General features: G+C 40.3%; 1 protein-coding gene across 1 annotated transcript in view; it reads left to right on the top strand.

Moving 5' to 3' along the window:
- The first annotated feature begins 4,885 nt into the window (after nt 1-4,885).
- LOC133130525 (spondin-1-like) overlaps nt 4,886-27,571 on the top strand; it is a 90,676-nt gene continuing 67,990 nt past the window's right edge. Inside the window, exons 1-5 of the mRNA XM_061245174.1 lie at nt 4,886-5,485; nt 8,870-8,976; nt 15,631-15,764; nt 23,507-23,580; nt 24,064-24,186. Of these exons, the coding sequence (XP_061101158.1) occupies nt 5,251-5,485; nt 8,870-8,976; nt 15,631-15,764; nt 23,507-23,580; nt 24,064-24,186 (673 nt within the window). The 5' untranslated portion in view covers nt 4,886-5,250. The remainder of the gene's footprint in view (nt 5,486-8,869; nt 8,977-15,630; nt 15,765-23,506; nt 23,581-24,063; nt 24,187-27,571) is intronic.

Below are 27,571 nucleotides of genomic sequence, written 5' to 3'. Positions count from 1 at the left end.
TTATATTTCTATTCACTTGAGCCACGAAATGAACTCCAGGAAACAGATCATGGGAGATAAAGAAAGCAATTTTACTGTCGCATCTTGGGAATAGTTATCAGTCAGCCATCCTTTATTCACATAGCCTGTTTCATACACCCTAGTGAAACACAAAGTGCTTCACAATAAATTAAAAGTAAATAATAAATAACAAATAAATTATACATTTCAGTGTTCAAATTCTATTCATTATACAAGCTGCCCACATTTTTGGAAAAGTTAAGACGGTTAACCACTGAACACACATGTATCCTTCCTAAACACACATATATCTAGCTCTACCTTCAGAAGGTATGCAGATCACTGTGCTCAACCAGCAGAAGGATACATGTGTGTTCAGCAGTTATTGTTTTCAGAGAAGTTGGAAACGGTTGGAAATATGTCTCTTTTAAAAAAAGATTCCTGCACGTGTATTTCAAATATACATGATACCTCGTGTCTATAAGACAGCTTTGGAGTTGCTGTAAGGTGGTATCTCTTCACATTGAAGGAGGTGTCTACTGACTCCTATAGGCTTCAAGTCACTAAACTAAGCTAACATGTTATGCTGATGTGGAAACCGAGCCAGTGAATGCACAAAAATAAAAATGAAATCGAACATTGCGTCTAAGTCTGGGTAAGTTGGAAAAAAGGTATATTTCCAAAAATGTTGGTGTATTCCTTTAAGGCCCTTCAACTGTAGCCTACTACACTAATATGCCATTTTGCCTTCATTTCCCTTCTATCCTCACTACAGAGTAATCTCTCAGTCCAAGAGACAGACAAGAGACAATGCTGATTAACATTTAGGTGTCTAGGTGACTTAATTCTCTCTCACTCTTTTGATATTTGACCACTTGTAGGGTGTACAAATTCAGCATTTTTCTTTTTTACACCTAATTTGGAAAGCCCAATTATAGCTGTGATCCTGTCTCATTGTCAACATCCTCCACCTCTCCTCCAAAACTTGTGCATTCAGCAGTGACTTCTATTCATTGTGCAGTCCACCAGGTCAGCTGCATAGCTGATACAGGCAGGTTGCTGATGCCCAATTGAAGTGTCTCTAGTGCACAATGAGGAACGCCCTGAACATAAATAATTGTGCTACAGCTTCTTATGCTGTGCCCTAAGAGACCAGTTGCACATACGGTATTTTATCCCAGACTGTAGTTCACATCACTACATGAAAAGACAGGTCAATTTCAGATGGGCATATTACCCTTCAACAAAAGGTGGGCATTTACTTAACAGAAGAGGTTGACAGCACACTGGTAAAGTGTCCAGGGGTCTACGTGAATGAGTGCATGGCTGATTTCCCCCCATGCAGGCACTCTCCTAAGGAAATGCCTTTCAGCATTGTCATTACATTTTTACAGGCTAGCAGTAATGGACGCAGTATATAAACACAAAAGCGGAGTCAGTGCCAAGGCGGATTTCTGGGTGAGTTCTTGTCTTTGTTCCGACGGCAAGCGGTTTGATGCACAAATGCACCCTCAGCACCAAAGGCCAGTCTCTTTAATGGACACTTACCTGCACTCCATCTTTTGTCAATACTGGCCGCCATTTTCTTTTGTTCAAATGACACAATAAATGGCATTTAATTTGTACATGCAAGAAAGGTATGAAGAGTGCAGACCACTCAGCTGTGGTTGAACTGTACCCTCAGAGCAGTTTGGAAAGAACAACACGGTGTTGAAATACAGCAACACCCCCACACGCTGAGTAACGGTGGGAGGCCAGATGTGAGCCTTCAAAAGATGTCATGCGTGGTGGAGAATAACTGCTTACAGTCTCCAAGCATCCCTCTCCTGCGACCAGCTGCCAAATACTGCCGAATCCCCCCTAAATCTCACCGAGTGGACACCCACAAATGTTCAAGAAGACCAAAGGAGATTTGTGTACTTGTTAAAATAATTTCAGTGGGATGCATTCAAAATGTATTAGACATTTATGTGAAAGGTTAAAAGTCTGCTTGAAACTCCCAAAAGGAAAAAGCAACACTATAAACCATTTTATTATCATTGTCTGCTGGAGTTGCTGTTGAAAGCTTTTTCAACTGTAAGTCAGTATCTAACAATTAAAATGTATTATTTTTTATGCAAATATGTTTCACTTCTGCTCATTGCTTTTTTTGTGAGTTGCAGTTTCTGGTTTGGACTAAATAATTAGGGTTGCTTGGCTAATAAGAATGTAAAATGTTATCATTATCATAACTCCCTGTGTGCGCCCAAAAACTGCATAAATAAATCACCAATAACTTAACTATTTATTTTGTTGATTATATGTATTGTTTCATCATAGTGCAATAGGATAATTATAACAGATTAAGCTAGCATGGGCAGGCGAAATATAAATGCAAATGCCATCTGCAGTATTGTTAGGATCCTGCTGCTATCGTCAGGATAACTAATTAAAAACACCCAAATTCATTATAGCCTCCTTTTCGGTACTTCAAGACTGAAGCCATGAACGTTTAGTCTACTGTAATGTCTAATGTAGCAACGTTGCAAAATATCATAATGAAAATAGGCTACGTAAAGGGCATTTAGATTTAAATCTACTTCTTTCATAATTCAAATAGAGCCTCCTGTCACGACATACGTGTTGAATACCCGTGTCTGCCTTTCTACCACCACAAACACGCTGCAGGCACCGGAGCATTGTATGCCTGCAGGCACACAGAAGGAGATAGCGGGCATATTTCACCACCCAGGCCGAGCGCACATCGGTCATTCAGCAGTGTTTATTTGTGGGAGGCGGCGAGGTACGCGGGCGGCTGATGGAGATTCTCACTGCTGTTGCGATGAAAGGCGACTATGGTAACACCTGCTAGTTTCTGTTCGTGGTCGTTTTATGCACCCTCCTCGTTTAATATTGTCGACACAGACACGCAACGGATTTGTATCGGCCCGAGTCGACATTCGACACCAGCAGGAGCGTTTCTTCGTCCGTGCTCTTGTTCTCACGTTGAGCGTATTTATTTAATGTAAAGACTGATCTAAACTAGCAGATTGGAAACAAAGTCACGGCAAGTCAGATAAAGAAGTAATAAAAAGTGAGATTGCACAAGCACTTCGGGCTTTATCGATTTTGTTCTTATCTCTTGCCCTCATGTGGCGGACAAAGTGAGACTTCAAAGCGATATTGTTTTAGCCATCAGCGCATCCTGGACATAACCGCAAATCAAAAATGTTCTTTCTGATGAAGGTAGTAACAAAAAAAAACAACTTTGATATCGCCTATAGATAAACCGGAAACACCTTTGACATTAGTGTCGCGCTTTCCCTTAAAAAAAGGTTTGTGTTTTCCGCTGTTTTTATTTTAATTGGCCGCATATTCCCTTTTCGATTTTCCATATATGCATTTTTAACTCAATCTACTCCGCAACTCTATTTGGCAGCAAATGGCTTTCTTTACATTCATACAAGCCGCACTCTCGGGCCCACATGTTTTGATAGAGTTGTAGCAAATGCAATAGAATGTAAACTAGTTAATTGTTTTGGGTATTCTGTGTTGGCCAAAGCACATTACGGAATGTTTGAAATTCACCACAAGTTACAGAATGATAAATATATCTACCACATGAGTATATATTGTCTTCAATGCACCAATAAATACACATATAAATTAAATTAAATACTTGCTTGAAACACCTGGAGAGGTATAGCCTCGATTTGGCATGACATTCTCAATTATCAAAATGTTTATTGCAAATGTAAACACTTAAACAACAAACAAAAGGACACATCCACTAAACAATAAGTCAATTTGCAAATGACTACCAAATTCAATGAGTAATTACTTTAATTATATTATTCTTAGACCTTGACTACATGGGATGACTTTTGTACTATCGGCCTAACTTAAAGTAATTTAAGTTTTAGTATCAAAGCAACACTCTTTAACATGGACTTGTAAGACCATAAAGGTACTATCCTGGTTTCAGGTTTCAAATGTGGGTGCAAGACTAAACATTTTCAGAGCCTACTAGTCTCTATGACCATGTGTTGCGTGGAGTTATAGCACATTTTGACCCAGTGAAAGCAGGAGGTCATAAACCCTCATGTGAAATTATAGTTCTCAAAAAGCCACAGGTGCTGTGAGCCACACTGTCTCCGGGATGGTGGAGCTAAATCACAGCTGGTTGTCTGACAAGGCTCCAGCAATTTAAGCCACAAAACAACTGAAATTATACAGGCAAGCATGCTAGTTTTGGTTATGCCAACTATTTGCTTAAATGTGTGCCTTGAGGTTGGATGTGATAAAAAGTAGACTATTGTAATATGAGTGATACTTTTGCAGCAATTGGATAATACTTTGGTCTCTCACTAATCAGCAAATATGTAGGCTAGCCTACGTACAAACCATAGCTTTTTCACCTAATATAAACGACAAAGGCTACAGATAACCTATGCGTAAATTCACAAACAGCTGAACTTGAAGGCTACATGTAATTCAGATGCCATTTTTATGAACGGAGTATATTCCTGACCTTATATAGCAATTTATAGAGGTGCGATTAAGGACAATAGGTTTCAACTGTCTTGTAGTCACGTCTTGAATATACATTAATAAACTAAGCAACCCACCATTCCGTTTTTTCCTAAACCTATTTCGAACTTCATTCAAAGAAACGCGCAACAAAGTCGCCGAAATTTCTAATTTTATAAAACAGAACGCCAGTAACGGAACCACTATTTACGCGTCAGTTCTCGAGTGTAACAAAGATTGAAAGCTGTGGAGATGTAAGTGAGCATATTTTTGCGAGAAGCCACAAACGAAAAAAATTAAAGGGCTGCTTTCGGTCGCAACGGCCATTGGTAGGAATTTCTGGGTTTTGTTTAAAGTCTGTTGACTCAATGCATTCTGCTTAGTTCTTGCCTCGATGTCTTGGAGACAGCTGCGCTACCATCCGCTTCGCTATTTCCCCAAACTCTGTAAGTGGGCTAAACACCGAGTCGCCCATCAGCGTAGGCTCTCCAACAAATCAGTAGAAGTCTTCAGGACTAAGGAGACATTGGATCATACAGTAGCGACATAGGCTACAGCTCACTTGGGATGGCTGTGCGTGTGCTCCTTTGTACAAGAGTACGTATTTTCGTATACTAAGTAAAAAGGGTCAGCGACATTTACAAGTTGTCAATTTCTGGAGTTTCAGCAGGATTTCCCCCCCTCATTTTCCCATTTTGTTTTTCCTTCTTGTATTGACTGCTGATAGATTGCTGCCACGCAATGTCAAGAATTGGATTACACCCGAAAATACTGCTGTTGCAGTTGTGTCTTCTCTCTACTTTTTTGTTTCATACGCTTGCATATACGGAGGAACCCACTGATAGAGCGGCGAAGTCGGATGGATATTGCAGCAGAATTTTAAGAGCACAGGGTACGAGAAGGGAAGGCTATAACGAGTTTAGACTGAGAGTCGAGGGGGATCCTGAATTTTACCAACCTGGAAGCACCTACAGAGGTATGTAACTATCGTACAATATACGTTCCCCTGTGCTTATCTGATACAAATTTGTCTCTGAAAATATACCTGTCGCTGACCCATCTTCGCGAGGATTTTACTATGGCGTCATGTCAAGTTATCGCTGACCGATTTGATTGTATTTACAGTAGCGAAGTGCAAAACGAACCGTATCGTTACATTTTAGCGCACGATCTCCTTGAAGTTACGATGCGCAAATTAACCATCATTTTTATTGTTGCATAAGACGACAAATTATATAGGCTACTGTAGATATACGCCCATCTGAAGTGAAAGTTTAACTCCAGTAGACGAACACAAACCACATACAGGATAAAATATAAATCTACACAACAACAACAGCTCACTTTGTTTGTTTCTGTTCATCTGAATTGAAAACTAAAGTAACAGCAGACCATTCCTTTCTATCTGAGATCTACTCTTCAGCGACCGTGTAAACGTGCATATCACAAACTTGGAAACATTTTCCAACTCTAAGTTAGCTTATTTGTCGGTTAAGAGCAGTATAAACCCGTCAGCGTTCCAAGTGGCTCCTGCAGTAGCACGTGCAGTCATCTTTGTGGGATACCATCTGAAGATATCTGTGTGATTCACCAAACACAATCAAAGTTGATGGTAATTAACTTGCATTGTTGTAGCCAGTATTGATGAACAGATGTGATTGGCAGTCAGTGTGTTGAGAAAACACTTTCACTTTCAAACGGCCACGAACAGAAACACTAATCATTACAGTTACTTTATTACATTAAATAAATGCAAAAAATATACAGTGCCCGCCATAGTGTTTGGGACAAAGACCCATAATTTATTTATTTGCCTCCATACTACATAACTACAAATACCCTGTTTATTTCAATATCCCATGTATATTGCGGAAACACTCCTACAACCCCTGCCCCCCAGTGGCCAAAAAGAGATTGACATGCCTTCTTCAAGCCGCATCCTCTTGAGCCCCTGACCGTGACTCCGGGGCAATCAGGGGCGCTTTTTTGGATGCAGTGAAACTCCCCACCAAAATTGCCCCCACCCCCAATTATGCCACACCCTCATGTGCCTTCCTCGGATTTGAGTATGGCCAATGCCTTAGCCGTAACACCGCCACTGCGGTGCTTCACACTCTCAGATATACATTTCTATACATATCCTGACTCTGATGATGTTGCTAGGTCACATATATAAGTAAGTAATGGCATGGCAAAGGATATGCAACAAAATAGTAAACATGACTACTTTCAGATACATAACATTGATGTGTCCCAGACATTACGGTGCTCTGCAATGGGGGGGTTATGTATCAACACTGCTGTCATTTCGACTTGGTGAAACCAATATGTATAAAAAGCCCATTCATTTAAATCTCAAAATGTGGAGTATTGAGGCAAATGTGGGTCTTTGTCCCAAAAATTATGCAGGGCACTGTATATGTTTAAATCACATGATTCTCTGCATTCTTAGAAATGTAGCTAAAGATATACAGCAAGTTAAAAAAAGAAGGGGAGTGCACAAGCGCAAACTGTCGGTTACAGTCTTGATATCACAGGCTTTAGCTGACTGACTGGGAGTCCATATTGGCACAACTTACCGTGGGGCGGTGTGTATTTTGGTCTGCTAGGGCTGCTGAGGTTACTGCTGCCTAAGAGCTCTTCTTTACCACAAGCTAACAACCCGCAGGCTACCAGTTGCCATCAATTAGATCCACCTACCAACCAATGCAAGCTGTCTTTAGTACAGTGTAGGCTGTGGTGTAGACAACAGTCACTTTTTTCAGGGTTTGTATACTGGAATAGGGCCCTTTGTATGGGGTGTTGGTGGTTCAGAAGTAAAGGTGGCCTAAAAGTGGGGGAAAAGGGTTGTTTTTGCTGGGGACCCCTCCACGTATTTTGTCGAGCAGCGGAGCAGAAGTTAACCTCTGAGATCACCTTTGCATTGAATTCTGTCAATGTGCCACTTCAATGACGGATTTAGCATTTGCTAACTCTTGGGTCAAAATGGCAAGTCATTCATTTTAACTGGAGGCGGGCCACAAGCTTGCAATTTGGTGGTGAGGGTCAGTCAGAATGTGTTGACAGCAAATTTTTCATTAATATATAATTATAATATAATGAATCAATGAATCAATTTAATCAATTAATATAGAAAAAAAAAATATATATATATATTTTGTACGTAATATTACATACTACATGTAATATTTTGAGTAATCATGAAAAAAAGCAACAAAGAACAATTATTACTCCCATCACTGGACAACAAGCATAACTAGGTACAACTGCATTGTGTGGTTTGTGTTGTTGGCACAGTCACAGCATGAAAAACCAACTTTGTTAGCTGTGTTGAAACACCTACAGCATATACCTTAAAAGTAAGACACTGCCACATTTCCAAATATATTTGTTTAGTTTAGCCACTGGGTCAGTCTGTCAGTTTGGCAGTCTCGGTGTAGTCTCCTGCATTTAAAAGATGCCTCTGGTCAGTTTGGCAGATTTGGTGTAGTCTCCTGCATGAAAGAGATGCTTCTGGTGGATATGCACTCTGTGCAGTGAGAGTGTACTGCCCTTAAGTCATGGCATGGGATGATTCTGTGCATTTGGGTTACAGCAAGAATAAGAAGTCCTCACAGGCAAATGGCATTGTATACATCTACACTCATTGAGCACTTTATTAGTCATTACTATTTTTTTAGACTTATTCAATCTAGCCTATCCACTTAGAGGTTTGACGTGTTGTGTGTTCAGTGATGCTCTTCTGCATGCTGCTGTTGTAATGCGTGGTATGAACATTTTTGTACATTCACACACTGGCTGGTATACAGGCTGGTAATGAATAGGACACTCATATTTAGCAGAGCTTGTTTTCTGTCTTCTCATATACACCTGGGAGATCGGGCTCATTTTGCAGTTAACAATTGTCTTTGCTCACCTGCAGTGCAGTCCAAAAGTATTTGGACAGTGACAAAATTTGTGATGTTTTGGCTCCAGCACATTGGATTTCAACTGAAACAATGAATATGAAGCGCTTCAGTCAGTCATCGAATGGAAGCTATTTGCAAACAAGTACTAAATATTATGACTTAAAAAAAAGAGACATTTGTCAAATTACTTTTGGCACCATAATATGGGGAGATTGTGTATAAAAACATGGATCAAGCAATATCAATATCACAGATCAACCGTCAAATTAGAGCAGCTGCAGTCTGCATTTTACCCTCATATTAATTGATTAATTTCAAATCCAATGTGCTGGCATAGAGAGCCAAAATAATGAAAAATGTGATACTGTCCACATACTTATGACCTGCACTGTACGTTAGCATAGACAGTAATGTTCATTCCACTAACTCATTTCTCAATTTCCTGTTTCTAGTGACTTTGTACACATCCAGCCCTAATTATTTTCGAGGCTTCACGCTCATTGCCTTGAAGGACGGAAAGGGTGGTGAAAGAGATGAAGATTATGCTGGAAATTTTCAGGTAAGAGAATGGGGAAAATACTGCTCTCTCAATTCTGCTCTTTCTCAAGAGAAAAAACAAAACAATGTAATGGCAACACAATCTATGAAAATTGAAATTGAAAATCTCATTAAGAAAATGTCCACGTATGGGAAATACTGTTATGACACTGAGATGGAAAGAGTCAATTAATTAATAGTGCTGCTGACATTTTACAACAAATTTATTTGGATGCACACAACGTGCATTATTTATTGAATTATTGGCACAGGCTTAGTTTCTCACAAACACCCCTGCCAATATAGGCTTTCATCATTGGCACATTCCGGTGTGCTTAAGAAAGCTGCCACTCCAATACTCCAAACTTCAATAGCAGGGAATATGCAGATAATGGGGGTCCAAGTAGCTGTAAACTTGACTCTAGAAAGAGGTCTGCTATCCTAACTCTCTTTTGCCAAATTGATTTCATTGCTTGTACATTTCAGAATTTAAAAGGAGATCTTTCAACTCTTCTCTCTTAATTCCTGTACTTAGGGCCATGTGTGTGGGTGCCTGTTTCATGTCAAGCCCGGTTGAACACATTGGCAGGCACCAAGTAACTCGGGAGTGGTTTTCATCTCTTTCGAAACACTCGCATTTCAAAAATATGAAGTGGCCTGGGTTTACATTCTGTTGAGAGACTCACACTCTTTCTTCCCCGGTTTGATGGAGAGAGTATTTTCATATTGAGGGATTCAATGCATGTGCCTTTCTCACTAAATGAGATGGGCTTGGATAAATCTAGAATAAGTCAGACTTTACAGGGATTTTGGCTCCACTGCATTTGTTTTAGTTTTCAAACAGAAAAGCCTCCCTGAAATCCATTTTCAGTAAAAGGCAATGCTCAGAGGTCGAGAGAGGCTTTGTCCGCAGGGGAAAATATTCAGTGCACAAGCCTTAGCTGCCAAAGGACACGGTGTCATTACTTCTTAAAAAAAATATAATTCTGCAAACTGTTGTAACACAGCTGTGAACTAAAGTGTGTTTTCCTGCGACTATAGCAAACTGTAATAATGTAAAAGAGAAATGAATGCCCACAATCCTCAGTCGTATGGATATAGTCTGCTGGCAATGTCCTTGGAATCCGTTTAAAATCATATTTAAAACATCAAATGTTAAATCAGTGAATGCAGTGCGTCCTTTTCATTCTTTCCCCTCTCATTTTGTACCCTTCACAAAAAGAAAAACACAGCCCTCCCTGATCACTTGCGTGTTTTTAGATCTAGAAATGAGTTATGTCTATATGGGAGGGGAAGACTACCATTCACTAATGCAAACTAGCAGGCTAAGTCGAAAGATCTAGAACAACTTTATCTTCTGTCTCAACCCACAGTTGGTATAACGGCCAGGAATCCTGTTTTAGACTGGCTGTCAGAAATCGGGCTTTTGCTGTGCGAAATCCACTGGTGTTTTTCTCAAGGTCATGAGGTACAGCCATGCTACGTGTTGTGCCAACTGTGATCTATGTGATATGATACCAAGAGGCAGATGCACTGAAATATTTGTCACGAGACATAAAGTTTAGATGGGAAAATGTACAGAGAAATCTTTGCCGTTGTGGCAGCTTGTGCAATTACTGTGAGTAATGAAGTCTGGATGACTTCTCTGGATGTGACAAGGCGAGGAAATAAGGGTCAGAGTGGGAAAATGTGTGGGTTAGGGCTACCTTAATGTAGCACTGTAAGCCAGTCTGCGAGAATCCGGCTGTAAACTAGTCTCTGATTCCACCGATTACTCTTGGATTTGTCTGAACACATCCTCATAACTCCCTGGAAATTTCTCTACTCCTCCCTCCCCCTTCCCCCCACCCCTCCAAACTGTAAATGTGGGCCTTTGAAAAGTGCTGTGAAAATACGTCCATTTTTGTGATTTTAGCCTATAAATCCTAAAACAAATATTTTGAGTATTCTTCAGCTGTAGTTGAAAGGCTTTTCACATGGGGCCTTCGGTTGAGCATGTAAAAGCATGTACAAGTTACTGTAAGTATCTTATGTAATTCAAAGGTTTAAGAACAGTTTGAAAACTGTCTCAGCATCATACCACTGTGCGAGTTTTTTTTCCATCCTGGCGGATCCTCTCTTTTCCGATGTAATACATATAAAACACTGGACAGAATAATGTATGAGGTCAGAGAGGAACACATTTATCTCTGGCTTCACACGTCATATACACAAAGACCAGTGTTGTAATGAACTGCGGTTCACTTGAGTAATTTCTGTCCCACAAGGTTGGAGGGGGAACAATATTTCTGTTTGTATGTGAGTGGCATTTGTATATACACTTAAAAAAACACCAAAAAATGAATAGTGAAGAGAAATCTCTAAAGTGTAGTTGTATTAAACTAGAAATGACCAATTAACAGAAGTAATTTAGCTGTTAAAGTCACCAGCACATATATCTGAATACAGCAATAAATTGTTAGGTCCTCTCCCACCCATGGTCATTCTAAGTAATTACAAATGAGCCATTGTGAGCTTCATAAATTCAAATCTATGGAGTGGCCCTGAATTTGGTATAGGGCACATTTAGAATAACCTGCAAAATTATATTCTTTTGCAACAGAGTTTCTTTATTCTCAGAGAGAATGCAAATAGGGGCTGCTGATGGCTCACTCAGTTCAGGCACCACGCTGTGGTGCATGGATAAGCCCCAGGGTCTTAGATCAAATCCAGACTGTGTGAATGCCGACTGGGGCCAGTAGTGCCATAGCACAATTAGTGATAGGTTCACCCATGTCAAGGCCTTGGGTTTGGCACGGTACGGGGGGCTTCAGATGGTTAGTTCTGCTCTTCTTCACATTTATAGCAACTGGTCAGTCGTGTGTCGTGCTCTCTATATGCCAAAACCACATATCAAAGGTCTTCCTCTGACTCCACCATTAGAGAAGAAACAGGCTGATGACATCACCTGTATTGGGGGAGAACTGTAGATGCCTCAAATCTCCCCAATTGGGAGTAAGATGCAGATGTGGTTGCAAATAGCTAAATGGACACTCCGAATTAGGGTGAGAATTTGGCATGTTCATCTCCACTTAAAAAAAAAAAGCAGAAGGCAAGAGTGCATTTGCATTATGTATAATTACAGTAGACATAGTGTGTAGATTTTTTGCAGCACTAGGCTTCGATTTCACACTGCTAAAAATGCAGGGAGCTATCAAGCTTGGCTAATCTGCCCATGGGTTTTCCGATATTTCTTACTCCTCATTAAATCACAGTCAACTGACCACCAATTGAAACCACCTGTCAGAAGGCATCATCTGCCATGACAACTCTCTCTCTCCTCATACAAGAAAATGGCTTCTATAATGTTTTCCTCCATGACTTACACAGCTTTTACACTGGTCTTGAAAGCCTTAAAGTATGTAGCTGTTCAACCTTGTCCCCAGTTGCTTGTCATTATTATACTGGTTTTCCGGGTATTTTTGTTTGTTTTCTGTGTTTACTAAGCCAGTGTACCAGGTTTCTGCAGTGGCATGCTGTCTTTATGGAGGACGGTCCTCGAGTTCCCTTCTAGAAGCTTGTTACTGCATGACAGACTAAATTAAATGTCAATGGTGGAGGGAGGCATGGAAACATAAGTGAGCACTGATCAAATGTAATGGGAAAATTTGAGATATTGCGTAAAAAACGTGCAATCAGTCAAGGGCAACAGGTTTCCTTGCTTAGTTGCGTCACAGCGGGAATCATAATACATGTAATACATGTACAGGGGCTTCAGCTATCTCCATTAAGGTAGAATGTTGTTTCTTAGCTACAAGTCACGTTCTGCGACGCTTTCATTCTGGTGTGGCAGGTACCCATACTGCCCCATGTTCTTCCCTATTGTCAGGGAGTAGTCTTGAGATAAGTGACTCATTCCTGCCGAGTACATGTCGTTTGAGTCTGTGGCCCCTCAAGAGGCTACCTGTCATCCAATTCCAAAAAGAGAAAATTAAATGAAAATGAAGTGCTGAATAAGTCCACAGTAAAAAAAAAAATTCTATGTTAACTTGAATGACTGCGCTTATGTGAGTCTAAAGGGATGTTCAGTCAGAGTTTAAACGAACCGTTTTGCTGAGAAATTCATTCCTTTAGTGTAAATTGCGCTATAGTCTCTCAGCCAGGTCAGAGGCATGCAGATGACCTCAGAGAAAAGATTTAAGAGTACTCTTGACTGGGTAATCCTGAGTTTATACAGCCTGGCTCTAGGGCTCTGGAGGGAGTCACTAGCAGAATCCAGACCTCCGATGAGCCTATGGAAGATAAGCTCTTCGCTCCAAATTAAAGTTCCCTGTACTTCAGCTCCTTGCCTTTGCTAGAAAACAACTTCTGCCTCTCCTCTCTGGATAGGCTAGTGTAGGTCAGTACAACAAAGAATTATATTTAAAATCCCTCTGGCTTCTTAGGAATTTTATTTCACTCTCAGCTTCTGGAGAATGTATACTCGTAGGCTGACAGATTCTGGAGAATGTCTGTCAGCCTACACGCACCATGGCTAGCTACCAGCTGTTCTGAGCAACTAGGGCTCGAATGTGGCCTCCAAGAAGCTCGGGGGCAATGAAGGAATTTCTGGGAAGTAATGAGGCTGCTGAAACGTTGTGAATTACAACTGGAGGAGTTTGACTGTGGGAATCGGCGTGTGGATGAGGAGTGAAGAATGAACATGAGCTGCTGCGACAGCCTGGGGATGGGAAGAGAACGTTTGGTGCAGGGTGAGAGAGACAGGTCAGCGGGAACAATCCCTGAGAGTGTGGGGGGGGGGACTGTTGGTTTTGGAGGGGTGGGGTTGTGTTTGTTCCAGTGAGAAAAGTTTGTACTGGGTGGGAGGGCAGGCTAATACTTGTGTGTCGTGGGGGGAGTAGGGGCCGGGTGATGGTGTGTGGGCCAGACTTGCGGGGGAAGGGAACCGGAACATAGCTTGGAATGTGACGTCCTGGCAGTGCGTAAGAGACGCACTCTTACTCCTGGAAGGCCAGACGGAGGGTGAGTGTTATTGTAGAGCCAGAACAGCTGGTGCACTCAATAAAGTCAGAGGTCAGCGGTGAGGCGAGCTGCTGTTCACCACAGCTGCGTTTAACTGTGTTCCACCAGGCCGTCACGGACACTAATCAGTGCTGGACATGTGAAACTACAAGGCCCACAAGACCAGCAGGCTGTTATTACACACCTTGGGAACCCGGAATATTCTTTGATTGTGTCTTTGTAGTCCTTCTGTGAAGTGGCGGGGAGGCTACAATGTTTTTAGCAAACTGACTGAGGTTTCAATGTACGTATATATTACCGTAGCTCCCGCAGTGACCAGAACTTGCAGATTAAATCATGTATTTTTGTGTGAAGGAAGAGTGAGGCCCAGTTTTTGTTAATTTACTGCACTGGTGTACTATGTTTAAATCTAGGATGAAAACGATTTGGACAAGTTAATACTAGTGACAGAATAAAAATATTTTGGCCAGTCTTTCAATATTACCTCAGATTGAAACAGGTTTTAACAGCAAGATTTGAAAGCTGATGGCTCTGGTCTTCTTTCACCCTTCAATGTAGAAGTGATTTGTCTAAATGAGAGACTGGTGTTATCAGTCAGTGTGAGGAAACAGTCATCATTTCATGTGAAATAATTCAATAAACTCTACAGTTCCCAGACATAAAACACTGTCGTGTTTAAGCTCCATGCAATGCAGTAACATAAATCTTAATGTAAACATGCAACCAGGCAGGTTGCCAACTGTGTAGGAGGATTGTTTTTGTCAGAATGTGGGATGAGCTGTACTTTATGAATTATATACACTGTGGAATTGAACAAAAATATCATATAATCCCATTTTGATATCACAGCCAAAACCCAAGATGAGACATTTCTCAAAATTGTGACAGCATGCTCATGTGAACATACAGTATGTTCTTGGTGTTTTGATGCGGCAGGCTCATTGCTCCAGCATGTCACTATACTGTACATACATTCTATAACACCAGCAACTGATAGTATATCAGTTAAGTATCTAGCTGCACACTCACACACACACACATACACACTACACACACACACACACACACACACACAGTATTGTGCATACAACATGCATTGTAGTAGAATGAAAGATACTCATGAAGATATGTAACAAAGCATTGCAAATGACACTGCTGTAACGGTTGATGTTCCGTCACAGTTCTTTGTGGATATTTGCAAGATTTTGCAGAACACAGGATACAAAATGAAACCTCCTGAAGTTTAGGAAGTAGCAAGAATGAGAGGCATGCAGGATCTAGATTTGTTGGTGTGTGGGTGCTGTACATTATTCTTAAACTTGGAAAAGACATTGTGTATGCAGTTATTAAAGTCTGTTGCTTTTGTAAAACATGCCTTCCCAGAGATCTGGTTAGGTATGTCTTTATGAGCAATGGGGATCTGCTTCCTCCACTGTTTGACAATTTATGATTTGCCAAGAATGAGTTCAGTATGCAGTATTGATTGCACTAAGGTAAATCACATCCCGACACAATGTTAATGGCCCAAATGTAAACCCTGTCAGTTTAACGTGGGTCAAATATTCATAGAGGTGAAAATTGGAAATGTGTGCTTTGAAAAAATTCCAGAAGCTACGAGTGATTTCAGTCACACAGGAGTTTTTGAACCTGTCATCATTTTCCTCTCATTTTGCAGATCATTGATGCAGAGGACACACAGTTTATGGCCAACTGCCCCCCAGCCGTGACTGAGAGCACGCCAAGGAGAAGGACAAGGATACAAGTGTTTTGGACAGCGCCCCCTTCTGGAAGTGGCTGTGTCATTCTCAAGTAAGTCGAGTGATGCCAGGCTGGGGAGGGCCTCGGCATCATGTGATGAACAGACCAGCAAACTCAAATAAGGGTCGGCTTATTGAAACCAACCAAACCAAACAGTTAGGCCTCAACCAAAATACTCCCAGGTAGGGACAAGGGAGGCCATTCAAAGACCAAAAACTAGCCAGGCAATCAACACATCAGTTCAGCTCTGTCCAGTCCAAACATCTTCTCCCAGAACAGAAAACCAGGCCTCTCCTATAGCCTAATAACGAGGTAATTGGCCACATCCATCCATCCATCCATTATCTTAACCCGCTTATCCTGAACAGGGTCGCAGGGGGGCTGGAGCCTATCCCAGCATACATTGGGCGAAAGGCAGGAATACACCCTGGACAGGTCGCCAGTCCATCACAGGGCACACACACCATTCACTCACACACTCATACCTATGGGCAATTTACACTCTCCAATCCGCCTAACCTGCATGTCTTTGGACTGTGGGAGGAAACCGGAGTTCCCGGAGGAAACCCACGCAGACACGGGGAGAACATGCAAACTCCGCACAGAGAGGCCCCGGCCGACGGGGATTCGAACCCAGGACCTCCTTGTTGTGAGGCGGCAGTGCTACCCACTGCACCATCCGTGCCGCCCGTAATTGGCCACAGCTACGGTGATTACAATCAATCACAGCTGTGGCCATACCTTTCTGTAGCGCCGGTGCTGCCACCTGGTGGACAGTGCCTTAATATTTCCCTCCTGGCACCACAGTCATTACTCAGTTCTCTAAATCATGTTCCCTTGGAGCCTGTGTTTCAATAGGTTTTTAGAAAGTGTTGGCAAATATTAACACCCCTTTGTGTTCATATGCTGAACCACTAAATGTAGATGGGCTTGGGCTGCCATGGGAGACCTCTTGGGGAAGCCATGTTATTATTGACTTGCTAGGCAGGGTACATGGCTATATATTTTTCTAGACCAAGTAGGAGCCAATGCTCCTGTGCAGGTCTGTATCACTGTTTCAAAGTGACAAAGTCCTGAAAATTTTTGTTTTTTAAAGTTACCTTGGAACCTATTGAAAGGTTCCACCTATTGAAATCATTTCACCAAACCTCAACCCATCTGTTGATTGCTATGTAAGTGCTTACACTATCCACAAAGTGTTTACTCAGGTCATCACTGCAAAAACAGATTTCAGTCAACCTTGCCATTGAAAAACAATAAATGTTAAATAGGGGAATCCTGGTGGTCATTAGAGTGACATTGAATACCATGGAAAACCCTGCACATATACCAGTGGTGAACACATAATGCAGAGGACACAGTGAAATGTGGCCTATTTACTCTCTGTAAGCATAGCTATTAACCGGTTTGTCTAAAAAAGAATAGCAAGTAAAATATACAGCGTGTTAAAGGATTCACAAAATGTCAAATATCTTCAGTATTTACAGGCAATGGAAATATGAGCATGATACTGTAAATATCCTACCTGATAAGAAAGCACTCTGCACAAATTAAGCATATATTTATGATACCACAATAAACATAAGACATACTGCTTGAACAGTGAAGTTTTGATTTAATAACAGTAAATAACCTCAGCCATGCAAAAGTGGGGTTGTCAATCTTGCCTCCTTTATCCATTTTGTCAGTAAATCAAAGCACCAAGATTAATTGGGAATAAATATTTAGGAAGGTTAAGTGATGTAGTGTAAACCTTTGTGCAATCATGTTTATTTGTGATGAAGAATATCTTATTATGAATTATTTAGAGTCGAGAAGGATATTGTTCAGATTTTGCCAAGGGTATCAGTGCCTGAACTGCTAGCTTGTTTAAAATATAAAGAGCAACTGACAACATTAAAGCAGCATTATTGTAAAGGAAAAATAAAATAAAACATTTAACATTGTAGTTGTTTTATTTAACTGTTAAAACTATGCTTTATACTTATAATTTGAACAGCTTTGCTTTTGGCATTTTGACCAAGCTTAGCTGCTGTCACTGATTCAACAGACTGAGTGCAGGCACGTGGCACCAAAATGAGGCATTGAAATATGTTTTGTGATTCGGTCCTGTACCGGTCGTATGGGACCCGATGCTGTACCAGGTTTTGGTCCCCAACCCAAATATGATTGGATTGATTTCCCTTGACCAGGCAATATTGAAATAGTGGTAAATTCTGTGTAGACATGCTGGACGTGGAAAATTGAGTTTGAATCCCACACATTTAGCCCAAGGGCTGAAAACTAAGCACATAGAGAAAATACATAGAGGTTATGCCCTGCATCGCATTGTAGCCTAATCACTGCATTATTAAAGACCTACATCGCATTGTAGCCTAATCACTGCATTATTAAAGACCTACATCGCATTGTAGCCTAATCACTGCATTATTAAAGACCTACATCGCATTGTAGCCTAATCACTGCATTATTAAAGACCTACATCGCATTGTAGCCTAATCACTGCATTATTAAAGACCTACATCGCATTGTAGCCTAATCACTGCATTATTAAAGACCTACATCACATTGTAGCCTAATCACTGCATTATTAAAGACCTACATTGCATTGTAGCCTAATAACTGCATTATTAAAGACCTACATCGCATTGTAGCCTAATCACTGCATTATTAAAGACCTACATCGCATTGTAGCCTAATCACTGCATTATTAAAGACCTACATCGCATTGTGGCCTAATCACTGCATTATTAAAGACCTACATCGCATTGTAGCCTAATCACTGCATTATTAAAGACCTACATCGCATTGTAGCCTAATCACTGCATTATTAAAGACCTACATCGCATTGTAGCCTAATCACTGCATTATTAAAGACCTACATCACATTGTAGCCTAATCACTGCATTATTAAAGACTTACATCACATTGTAGCCTAATCACTGCATTATTAAAGACCTACATCACATTGTAGCCTAATCACTGAATAATTGTATTAATGTATTGTTATTATTGTTATTATTATTATTATTATTATTATTATTATTATTATTATTATTTTGTCATTTATTTATTTATTTTAAATCCCTCCACCATCCCCCCACTTCAGGGGACACCCTTTTACATAAATACTGATTCATACAACATTTGATATATATTAAACAATACTTGGAAAGGAAAGTCAGTGTCATACATGCAAATTGAACAAAAATGAACAAAAAATAATGAATAACAACAAAATAACAATAATGATATCATTTCTCCCCACCTTGAGCCATACAAACTATATTAATCATTTCCCTGAGATTACTCTGCTGTAATGCTTTACGATTGATTTAAAATGCTCCATTTGTAGATCCTGATCCGAGGTATACTTGAAAATCACAGCATTATTAAAGACCTCAATTCAATTCAATAATTTTCTATTCCCAGGTTATTTAAACCTGTTCCTTTGCTGTTGCAGTATGTGAAGTGACATTAAAAAAGTCTGGCATCCATATTTATGTACCTTATTGTGTGGCTGTCAGGATGAGTGATGTGAGCTTCATGACGAATGCAACTTCTTTTCTCCGAATGTGCCACTACACCAGTCTCCCATTCTGGCTCCACTGTGGGGCCTGCCAGTCCTGTACTGCTCTATAGTAATGGAGGAGGACATAAATCAGCTTATGGCTTACAGTCTCCCCTGCGCTTGTGCTATGTGAGATCTTGGTGAATGATGGATCGCCAAGGATACGGAGATCATTTTCTGAGGAGGGAGGGAGGCAGGGTTGGATAGAGAGAGAGTGGGAGTGAGAGAGAGTGACAATGAGAGTGAGAAAGAAATTCTACACAGAATCATGACTATAAAAGTACATGGCCCACCTAAAAAATGTTATTTCACAAAAACAACGGCAAATAATCCATTGTTTCACCTGAGTGTGCAAGCATGTTGCTAGATTCTGTTAGGCCCAACACTCACTTCTAACCTAAAATCAAAATAGTTTTTTTTCTGTTGAGAATGCAAAACTGAGTGTTGCGTTTTATTTTTCATAATGAAACCAGTATGAAGTTCTGTAATAACTCAGTTGCTTAACAAACCAACTTCAGTTGACCCGGAATGCATTGAGTAAACTGACACCGTTGTTGACAATGTTGAGAACAAATTTGCAAATAGCTTTTTTCCTCCCACACAATTAACAATGTGTGTGTACTGACGACCTAGGATCAGTTGGGAAATATAAATTCACTTGCTTACTTTTCTTCAAAGGATCACTATCTGCAAATGACCTTTGAAAAAGAGTTTGGTTTTCGCATATTCATCATTCAGTCAGACATAAGCTCAAGCCACAAGAGCAGAAATTAGTATTTTAAGTATCATAATTAAGAAGGGTCAAGTCAAGACCACTGAATGATTTAGCCAAGACAGACTCTATGGGAAAAATAATCAAGGTTTATTTTCTGAAAGCATAACAGGTCATCCTGCGACTTAGGGAGAAATTAAAAAAATATTTCTGTAGCTATAATAATTTTAAATTCTGCATTGTAGAATTAAGTTGATGGGATGACTGCTTGCTCCACCAACTATGAATTGATTTGGAGAATAATGTAATGTATATATGTTTCTTTATGTATGTACGTCAGCCTGATTGCAGGAAATAGTTTTAATTGACAGCACTGAGAAACTATCACTTTTAAAATTCATTTATCTAACAGGATCATTTATACCATCCTGTGGAGACCATTGTTTGCCCATGCCAGGCCAAATCTGTAATAATTGTGATTCTGATATGGGATAAAGTATCATCTATCTATCGATCTATAGCCAAAAAGAATTGATAAATATTCTGCGTCTAAGGGAGCCAAACAGTAGACATGACATTTACATGAGGTCTAACAGTAACGGTAAGACTAGTGTTGAAATAGTAGGCTATTTAATGTGCGATTAGCAAATTCAGCATGTAATTGGTATAGCTACATCTAATTAGATGTTAAAGCATTACTGTGCTTTATTGCATGTTCACCCTAAAATAGGGAGGCTTTTCAGTGTGGAGAAATGTGAAATTGAGGTGAGATTGAATTAAATCAGGAAGAATTAAAAATGTACTGGTTAGGCATTTAAAAGCTTATGGAAGTTTTTCTTCTTTCTTCTTAACCCTCCTACCAGATGAGTGTTTCATTTAACACTCCAATCCAAGACCATGTTTAAAGTAACTCCTTCAATCTACACCATCATATAAAGAAATCCAAACACTGTAGATATGGGTGCAACTGTGCTGCTTCTTACTTGAGTACTGGAGTTGGATTTCCAATCTGAAAAAAGACCATCCAATTTTGCAGCCACCACAGCTGTCCATACCTAAATGAAAATGCCAATATATAAAGTTATTACTGCAGCTCAGATCCATGAATTAATGCATCATTTTAAACTGAAGATAGGAGATATCATATATTGTAAGTTCCACAAATAAAAAAAAGGAACCATTTTAGAAGATCCTTTAAACATATTTTGTTGTGTGTTAAAGTAAATGGGGGTCAATTGAAGAGGGGAACATTTTAAGTAAGGTTTTGCATCTCACTATGGTCAGTCCTTAGAGAGGTGTCATCCGCTGATAACACAGGAAATGATGTCAGAGCCCATGGCCTTATGGTCGTTACCTTGGGGACTGTAAATGTCCTTGTTGGAAGTAATCAGTTGGACCTGGACTGATGCCAACTCCCCACTAAATGTGGTAATAATAACCCCTAAGAGCCTTGCTGTAGAAATCATGAATTTGGGCTGCAGGGACCTGCATTTACAGTTATTCATTAGGCAGATTCTCTTATCCAGAGCTCGTTGCAGAATAGCGCATATTATAGTGCTGTGAACAACAGTATATGAAGAAACAAAGTGTCACTGTATGAAGCACTGCCATAATACACATTGTTATATTCGAATGCCCTGGTATAGCAGATAAACTTAAAGAATCAATGGAAAAAGCACCATCGATTACCGGACTGAAGCTCTATAAATGAAACAGCAGTAAGATGCATCTGTGTGGAGACTTGCATTCCATGATGTAGATGTATTGGATATCAGAGTATATATTTGTAGTAACTCATAAAGCTATCCCTGGCTTCTCCTTGCTTGTTGGTCCACCAGCTGAGCTCTGCAGTCATTGTGCCATAGGTGCAGACAGACTGGTGCTGGCAGCCTGCAGACGATTTATAAACTTGTTTGATGTGTGATGAGGTGGGATATACTCTCTAGAGTGAAACCCTCCCTCCCCAGATGACACTGCTTAACACTATACTAACAAGGCCGACGCCATCAGGCATTTTGACTTGCAAGGCAGTGTTCTCCTCCCCTCCACACCCTTTCCTAAATATTTGGACTTGAAATGTAACATATAGGCTTAAAATGTCAGCTTTAAAATCAACTAATTGAAGAAATGCAGGCAGTTTGTACCATTTTTATCACAAAATTACCCCTGCCAGCCAATAGGAACCCAGGTGTGAATGTGTCACTCCCCTCTGACACACCACGCTTCACAGCAGCTGAATGACTGATGCTCTGATGCAAATTGCTCAATCAAGAGCTATTGAACTAATTTTGCACATATAATCAAACAATACTCATTCATTGCAATCATTTGATGAAGATGACAAAGACTGTAGGTGGGGATGAGTAATTATTGTGGTTATTGTAGTTATATAAATAATAGGTTTAGCCTATAACTCTATAACTGAATTCATTATGTCTGAATAAATCACTTTTTAAAAATATATATATATTGCATGTGTTTCGTCTTGTTTTGCACATTTTAGTGCTTTCTCAGTATGCCTGTAATAAGCTATGACAGCTTGACAGATGTTTCTTTTAGGCTACATAACAAAACTGCTATCATTTAGAAATACAATTTGGTAAATGGTAAATGGTTGGCATTTATATAGCGCCTTTATCCAAAGCGCTGTACAAATGATGCTTCTCATTCAATTTCTTCTTTTGCTCCAATGCTTAGCAGTTCTAGGTAGTCAAAAACACCAGCCTTTCTAGTGTTAATCATACAATTCCCAATGGGAGTCCTGGCTCCATAAAACTATTCATACTTTCACTCACAGAGAACTGACACGTGTCAGTTTGTCTGCCGGTGTCTGTTGGTTAAGATCTTTGATTGACTGGATGTGTCCTGTCTGGTTGTTTGCATTATGAATGGATTTGGACATTTCCTGGAATGCCCCTATGTGCATCCTGCCTGTGTTACCTCTTCAGGAGGAGACAAAGACTTGCAGCCAGAGCACAAATTGAACCAGTTTGTTGGGGTTGTAGAATTATGGTCTGTCAACAAGACCCCCTGGCCATCAGTGCAGGAGTCTAAAATCAGATGACCAGGGTCCTCAAATTATTCTGTCACCCCAAATGGTCTTAATCTCCTGTAGAAGAACAATGTTGTTTGATCTTGCTCTAGCTACATAACTGTTTAAGTTATTGTTTGACACAATATTGTAAAACCAATACTCAGGCAAATTCAGTACAGTGAACCAGAGTTGAATTATTCCAAATCAGTCATTCATGTTTCTTGAAAAGATACCTTGACGAGACTTCCAGGCTGTAACCTGAAATTATTTTTGGTGGCGGGTATGAATAGTAACCTGCAAAACGTCCCTGTGCAAAATACATTTATCCACACCTGAGGGAATGGAAACAGCTGTGCCGTTTTTCAGGAATGGTGACCTCCCTCCAAGCGGTTATTCAGTAAGCATATTTATCAGATTGCTGCCAGGAAGCAGCGTGATTTAATTGCAGTCTTAACAGCGACTCTTCTCCTCGACAGGGCTAGCATTGTGCAGAAGAGAACCATTTATTTCCAGGATGAAGGCTCCCTCACTTACAGGATGTGTGAGAAAGGTAGGCTGCAAATGTTGTAATGTTGCAAGCTGTAATTCAGTATAATATGTGAAATGCTTGGTCTTCATGTAAAGATGTAATTACTGGTGAAGATTGATTGGCGATTTATGTTTAAATTGCAGCTTCTCCCACACATTTTGGTGATTTCTATACCATCACAATTCCAATACAACGTCCTTTAGGTCAGTCTATTTGTATGTACAGATATGGTGAGCTACAAGCAATTCCAGAAACCTTCACAAACCATTGCAGAGTTCCAAAAAACAATCATCATTCGCAACTGAATGTTGACTAATTGAGTTCAGCCCTAGATTGCTGTAAAGCTGCTTTGTGACATACATCCCTTTGTACAAAACTCTATACAGAATGTTTTTTATTGAATTGACAACTGTGTATTGGATTCTCCAGGCTGAATGGCTGGCCAGTGCATAGCTCACTTTGTGGCGACCTCATTCTGATAACCGCAACCCCGTGCCGTTTCAGACCTGTTGTCCGGGGGGGGCACGCAGAAACCCCCGTCGCAGTGCTGTGCCTGTGGGACCGCGAAATATAGAGTCACGTTCTATGGGAACTGGTCGGAGAAGTTCCACCCGAAAGACTACCCCAGTAAGTACCGCAGCGCCTACTCTCCCCATGCTTGGGGTCTCACCTGCTGCGTGGCTAACCTTGAAACGGATTTCACGGGAGTAAATCAAGGCTTGGGATTACGGAAGGCACGTACCCACACCGGGATCAATATAACGATCGGAATAGCGTCCCTGTGCGAGATAAACCCAGAGAAAGACCTTGCATGTAATGTATAGGCTTATGAGACAGAATGGGAAGAAAATGTATTCACCAATGCGGGGGAGTGCTCCATAAATGTAGAGGGCGGTGAATCTGTGCAGCCAGTGCTGCCAAAGCATAACAGGATTTGCTGTAACAGACTGTATTTGCTTCTTCTCCTCTGTAGAAAGTGTGCATTTGTATCATTATATGCACTCAGTGAGTACTTCATTAGGTATTTATTAGACTTAATTTTTATACTCATTAAATCTTCTGCTGCTGTAGCCTATCCACTTTTGACATGTTGTGAATTCAGAGATGCTCTTCTGCATGCCACTGACCGTACCATGTGTGGTTATTTGCGTTACTGTCACCTTCCTGTCAGCTTTGACCAGTCTGGCTCTGGCTCCACTGACCTCTCTCGTTAACAAGCCATTTTTGCCTGCAAAAGTGCTACTCTCTTGGTTTTTGCACTATTCTCTGAAAACTCTAGAGACAGTTATCCCAGGATATCAGCAGTATCTGAGATATTCAAACCACCTTGCCTTGCACCAACAATCAAACCATGATGACAGTAACCTAGATCACATTTCTTCCCCAGTCTGACATTTGGTCTGAAAAACAGCTGAACCTCTTGACCATGTCTGAATAATTGTATGCATTTAGTTGCTGCCACATGATTGGCTAATTAAATATGTGCATGAACAACCTGGTACCTAATAAAGTGCTCAGGGAGCGAATGTTGTGTGTGTACTTCAATACTACATTTTATTCCATGAATCTCAATGCAGTAATACTTTCTGTAGATAACAACTAGCGAAAAAGCATTTTCATATGCTATAACATTTACAACCTTTGCCTGGAAGCAGTAGGCATCTTCCAGTATATTCATAAATGCTCCGGTGAAACTGTACTATGCCTCTATGCGGTGAGACATGCTTTACGCCAGAGATCATTAAATCTGGCCCTCGAATCCAAAACTAGCCATGGGTTTCTTTTCTTCTGGGTAATTAACTGAACAAGTACTACTACTGATTTGCCAGACTGTATTCAAACCTGACTCCCAGGTAACGGGAGGATTAAAAAGCAGCAGTCCTTGGCCCTCTAGGACCGTGATTGAATTATCCCTGGTTTACACTTTCCCCATATTCATATGGCATTCTTTAACTGTGAGGATGAATTGAAGGAAACAGTGAAGATGGTTATTGGTTGATCCATTATGGGCTTGGATAGTGGGGTAATCTGCACGGAACACTGCTGCCCTCCGCAGTCAAAGACAAATGGTCCAAGGTCAGTGAAATGTCATAAATATCTAACAGAGGAATGACACACCATTATTGTTGTCAAAACCTCAGTGCTTTGTTACAAAATAAGTATTTTATAGAAATCTGTGAACACCGAGTATATTGCCTCAACAACACTAATCTTACTGTACCTCAGGCTCTAAATGCAATCTGTATTGACGGTGAACCCTTTAAAATGGTGTATGCATTACAAGTGCCTCTGGACCAAAAAGTGTAAAACTGCAGTGGTGCACTGTGTTTATGGGTAAGAATCTCTATAAAGAAAGATTTTTGCATTGTTAGCAGTCTAATTAACACAAGGCCAACAACAGGTTGTATTGTAATTGCAGTTTCAAGAAGAAATGTGTCATAAAAATCCTTATGGAAATTATGACATAAAATAAGAAAAACATTTAAATATAGATTTCCAATGGCTGGGTGTGCTTGGACTACAAAATGCAAACTGTCTGTGTGTGTGTTTGTGTTGGTGTCCTGGTCAGTATGTGCTCATAAATTCTTTCAATATTTATTTTAGGTTGGTGTAAATGTTTTATGACCAGGGCCCAACATTTTTTGGGTGATTTGTGACTGTTCTCCAATCATAGTAGTACCAAATGTAATGTATTTGATATTTTAGGCATTACCTCACCCCAAATTACAAACATGAACTGCTTGCTACTTGCTACTAATTAGAACACACATTTGATATGCTGGCAAATATAAGTGGCATGTAGAGAGCAGTTAGAGGTCAGGATATGTCTATACTGATACAGAGATCTTGATAAGTTGTATTGACACTGACCATCCCATGGGTTTATCTTCCTGTGCCAGATCATTGCTTCCTTGACTCTGAGTGACATGGGCTTATACTTTTTGACACTCTTTTGACACATACGTTTGCAAAGATATTTGCGAGCACTCCAAAGGCAGAGGGCTGGTCATTATTTATAAGACATGAATCTGTGGAAAGTGTGCAGGGATTAATATAACCAATGGCACTGGGGCACAGGGGGGAAATTACTACCAAGGCTGAAATTTGAAAGTCGACGGCAACGTGGATAGTGGTGCTGATTGGAACGGGCTGGCTTATATGGCTCAGCCATAAAAGTGTTCCTTGTAAAATTGTTCAATTGTAAAATTGTTCACGCACGTACAAATATTGTTTTATATAGACATTATGCCAGCATTCAGTTAGTGAGAGTCAAGGATACACTCTGCTCAGGTGTCCAATCCATTTCAGGGTCTGCACACCATTCACTCACACGTACTTACATCAGTTTTAGAGACTTTAGAGAACAGTCTATTGCACATCTTTGGACTGTCAGACAAAATCGGAGTGTCCAGCAGAAAACCCTTGTGGACACAGGGAGACCATGCAAACTCCACACTTTAGCAGTTGGGGTTTGAACTCAGTACCTTCTTGCAGTGAGGGAACAGCGTTATTCACTGCACCATCGTGCCACACAAAATAAATACATATGTAATAACAAAGATGAACTAAAATAACAAGAACATCCCATTCAGCTCACATAGGCTTGTCATTTAATAGACTAGAGAGTAACCAGCGCTGTGTAAAGCGTGGATTTCTAGACCCTGAGGGTCTCTAAAACATGACTACAGCAACTGCCTACTCACTATAAAAAGGCACTTCCTGATATCATTGTGGAGTTTATCTAAGTAGTAAATGCACCCACTTCTTTTGCATATGAATTATGATCTGGATCAGACAAAGGGATTGTTTAACATCAGTACAGCCTCCTTTGATTTATACTGAATACTTTTTGCTACATATCCCCGAATCCTGCTTGCCCTTTTTAGTGCTACAGCACAATGTTTAGACTGTTCTACTCCTAAGTATTCATCAAATTGAACACATGCTAGTCTTGCTCCTTCCATAACTTACTTTTGTCTTAATATTTTGTCTTAATGTTTCCGACATGCAA

The sequence above is a fragment of the Conger conger genome, chromosome 6, assembly GCF_963514075.1.
Source record: "Conger conger chromosome 6, fConCon1.1, whole genome shotgun sequence".
Taxonomy (NCBI): Eukaryota; Metazoa; Chordata; class Actinopteri; order Anguilliformes; family Congridae; genus Conger; species Conger conger.
This window is presented reverse-complemented; position numbering and strand designations above follow the sequence as displayed.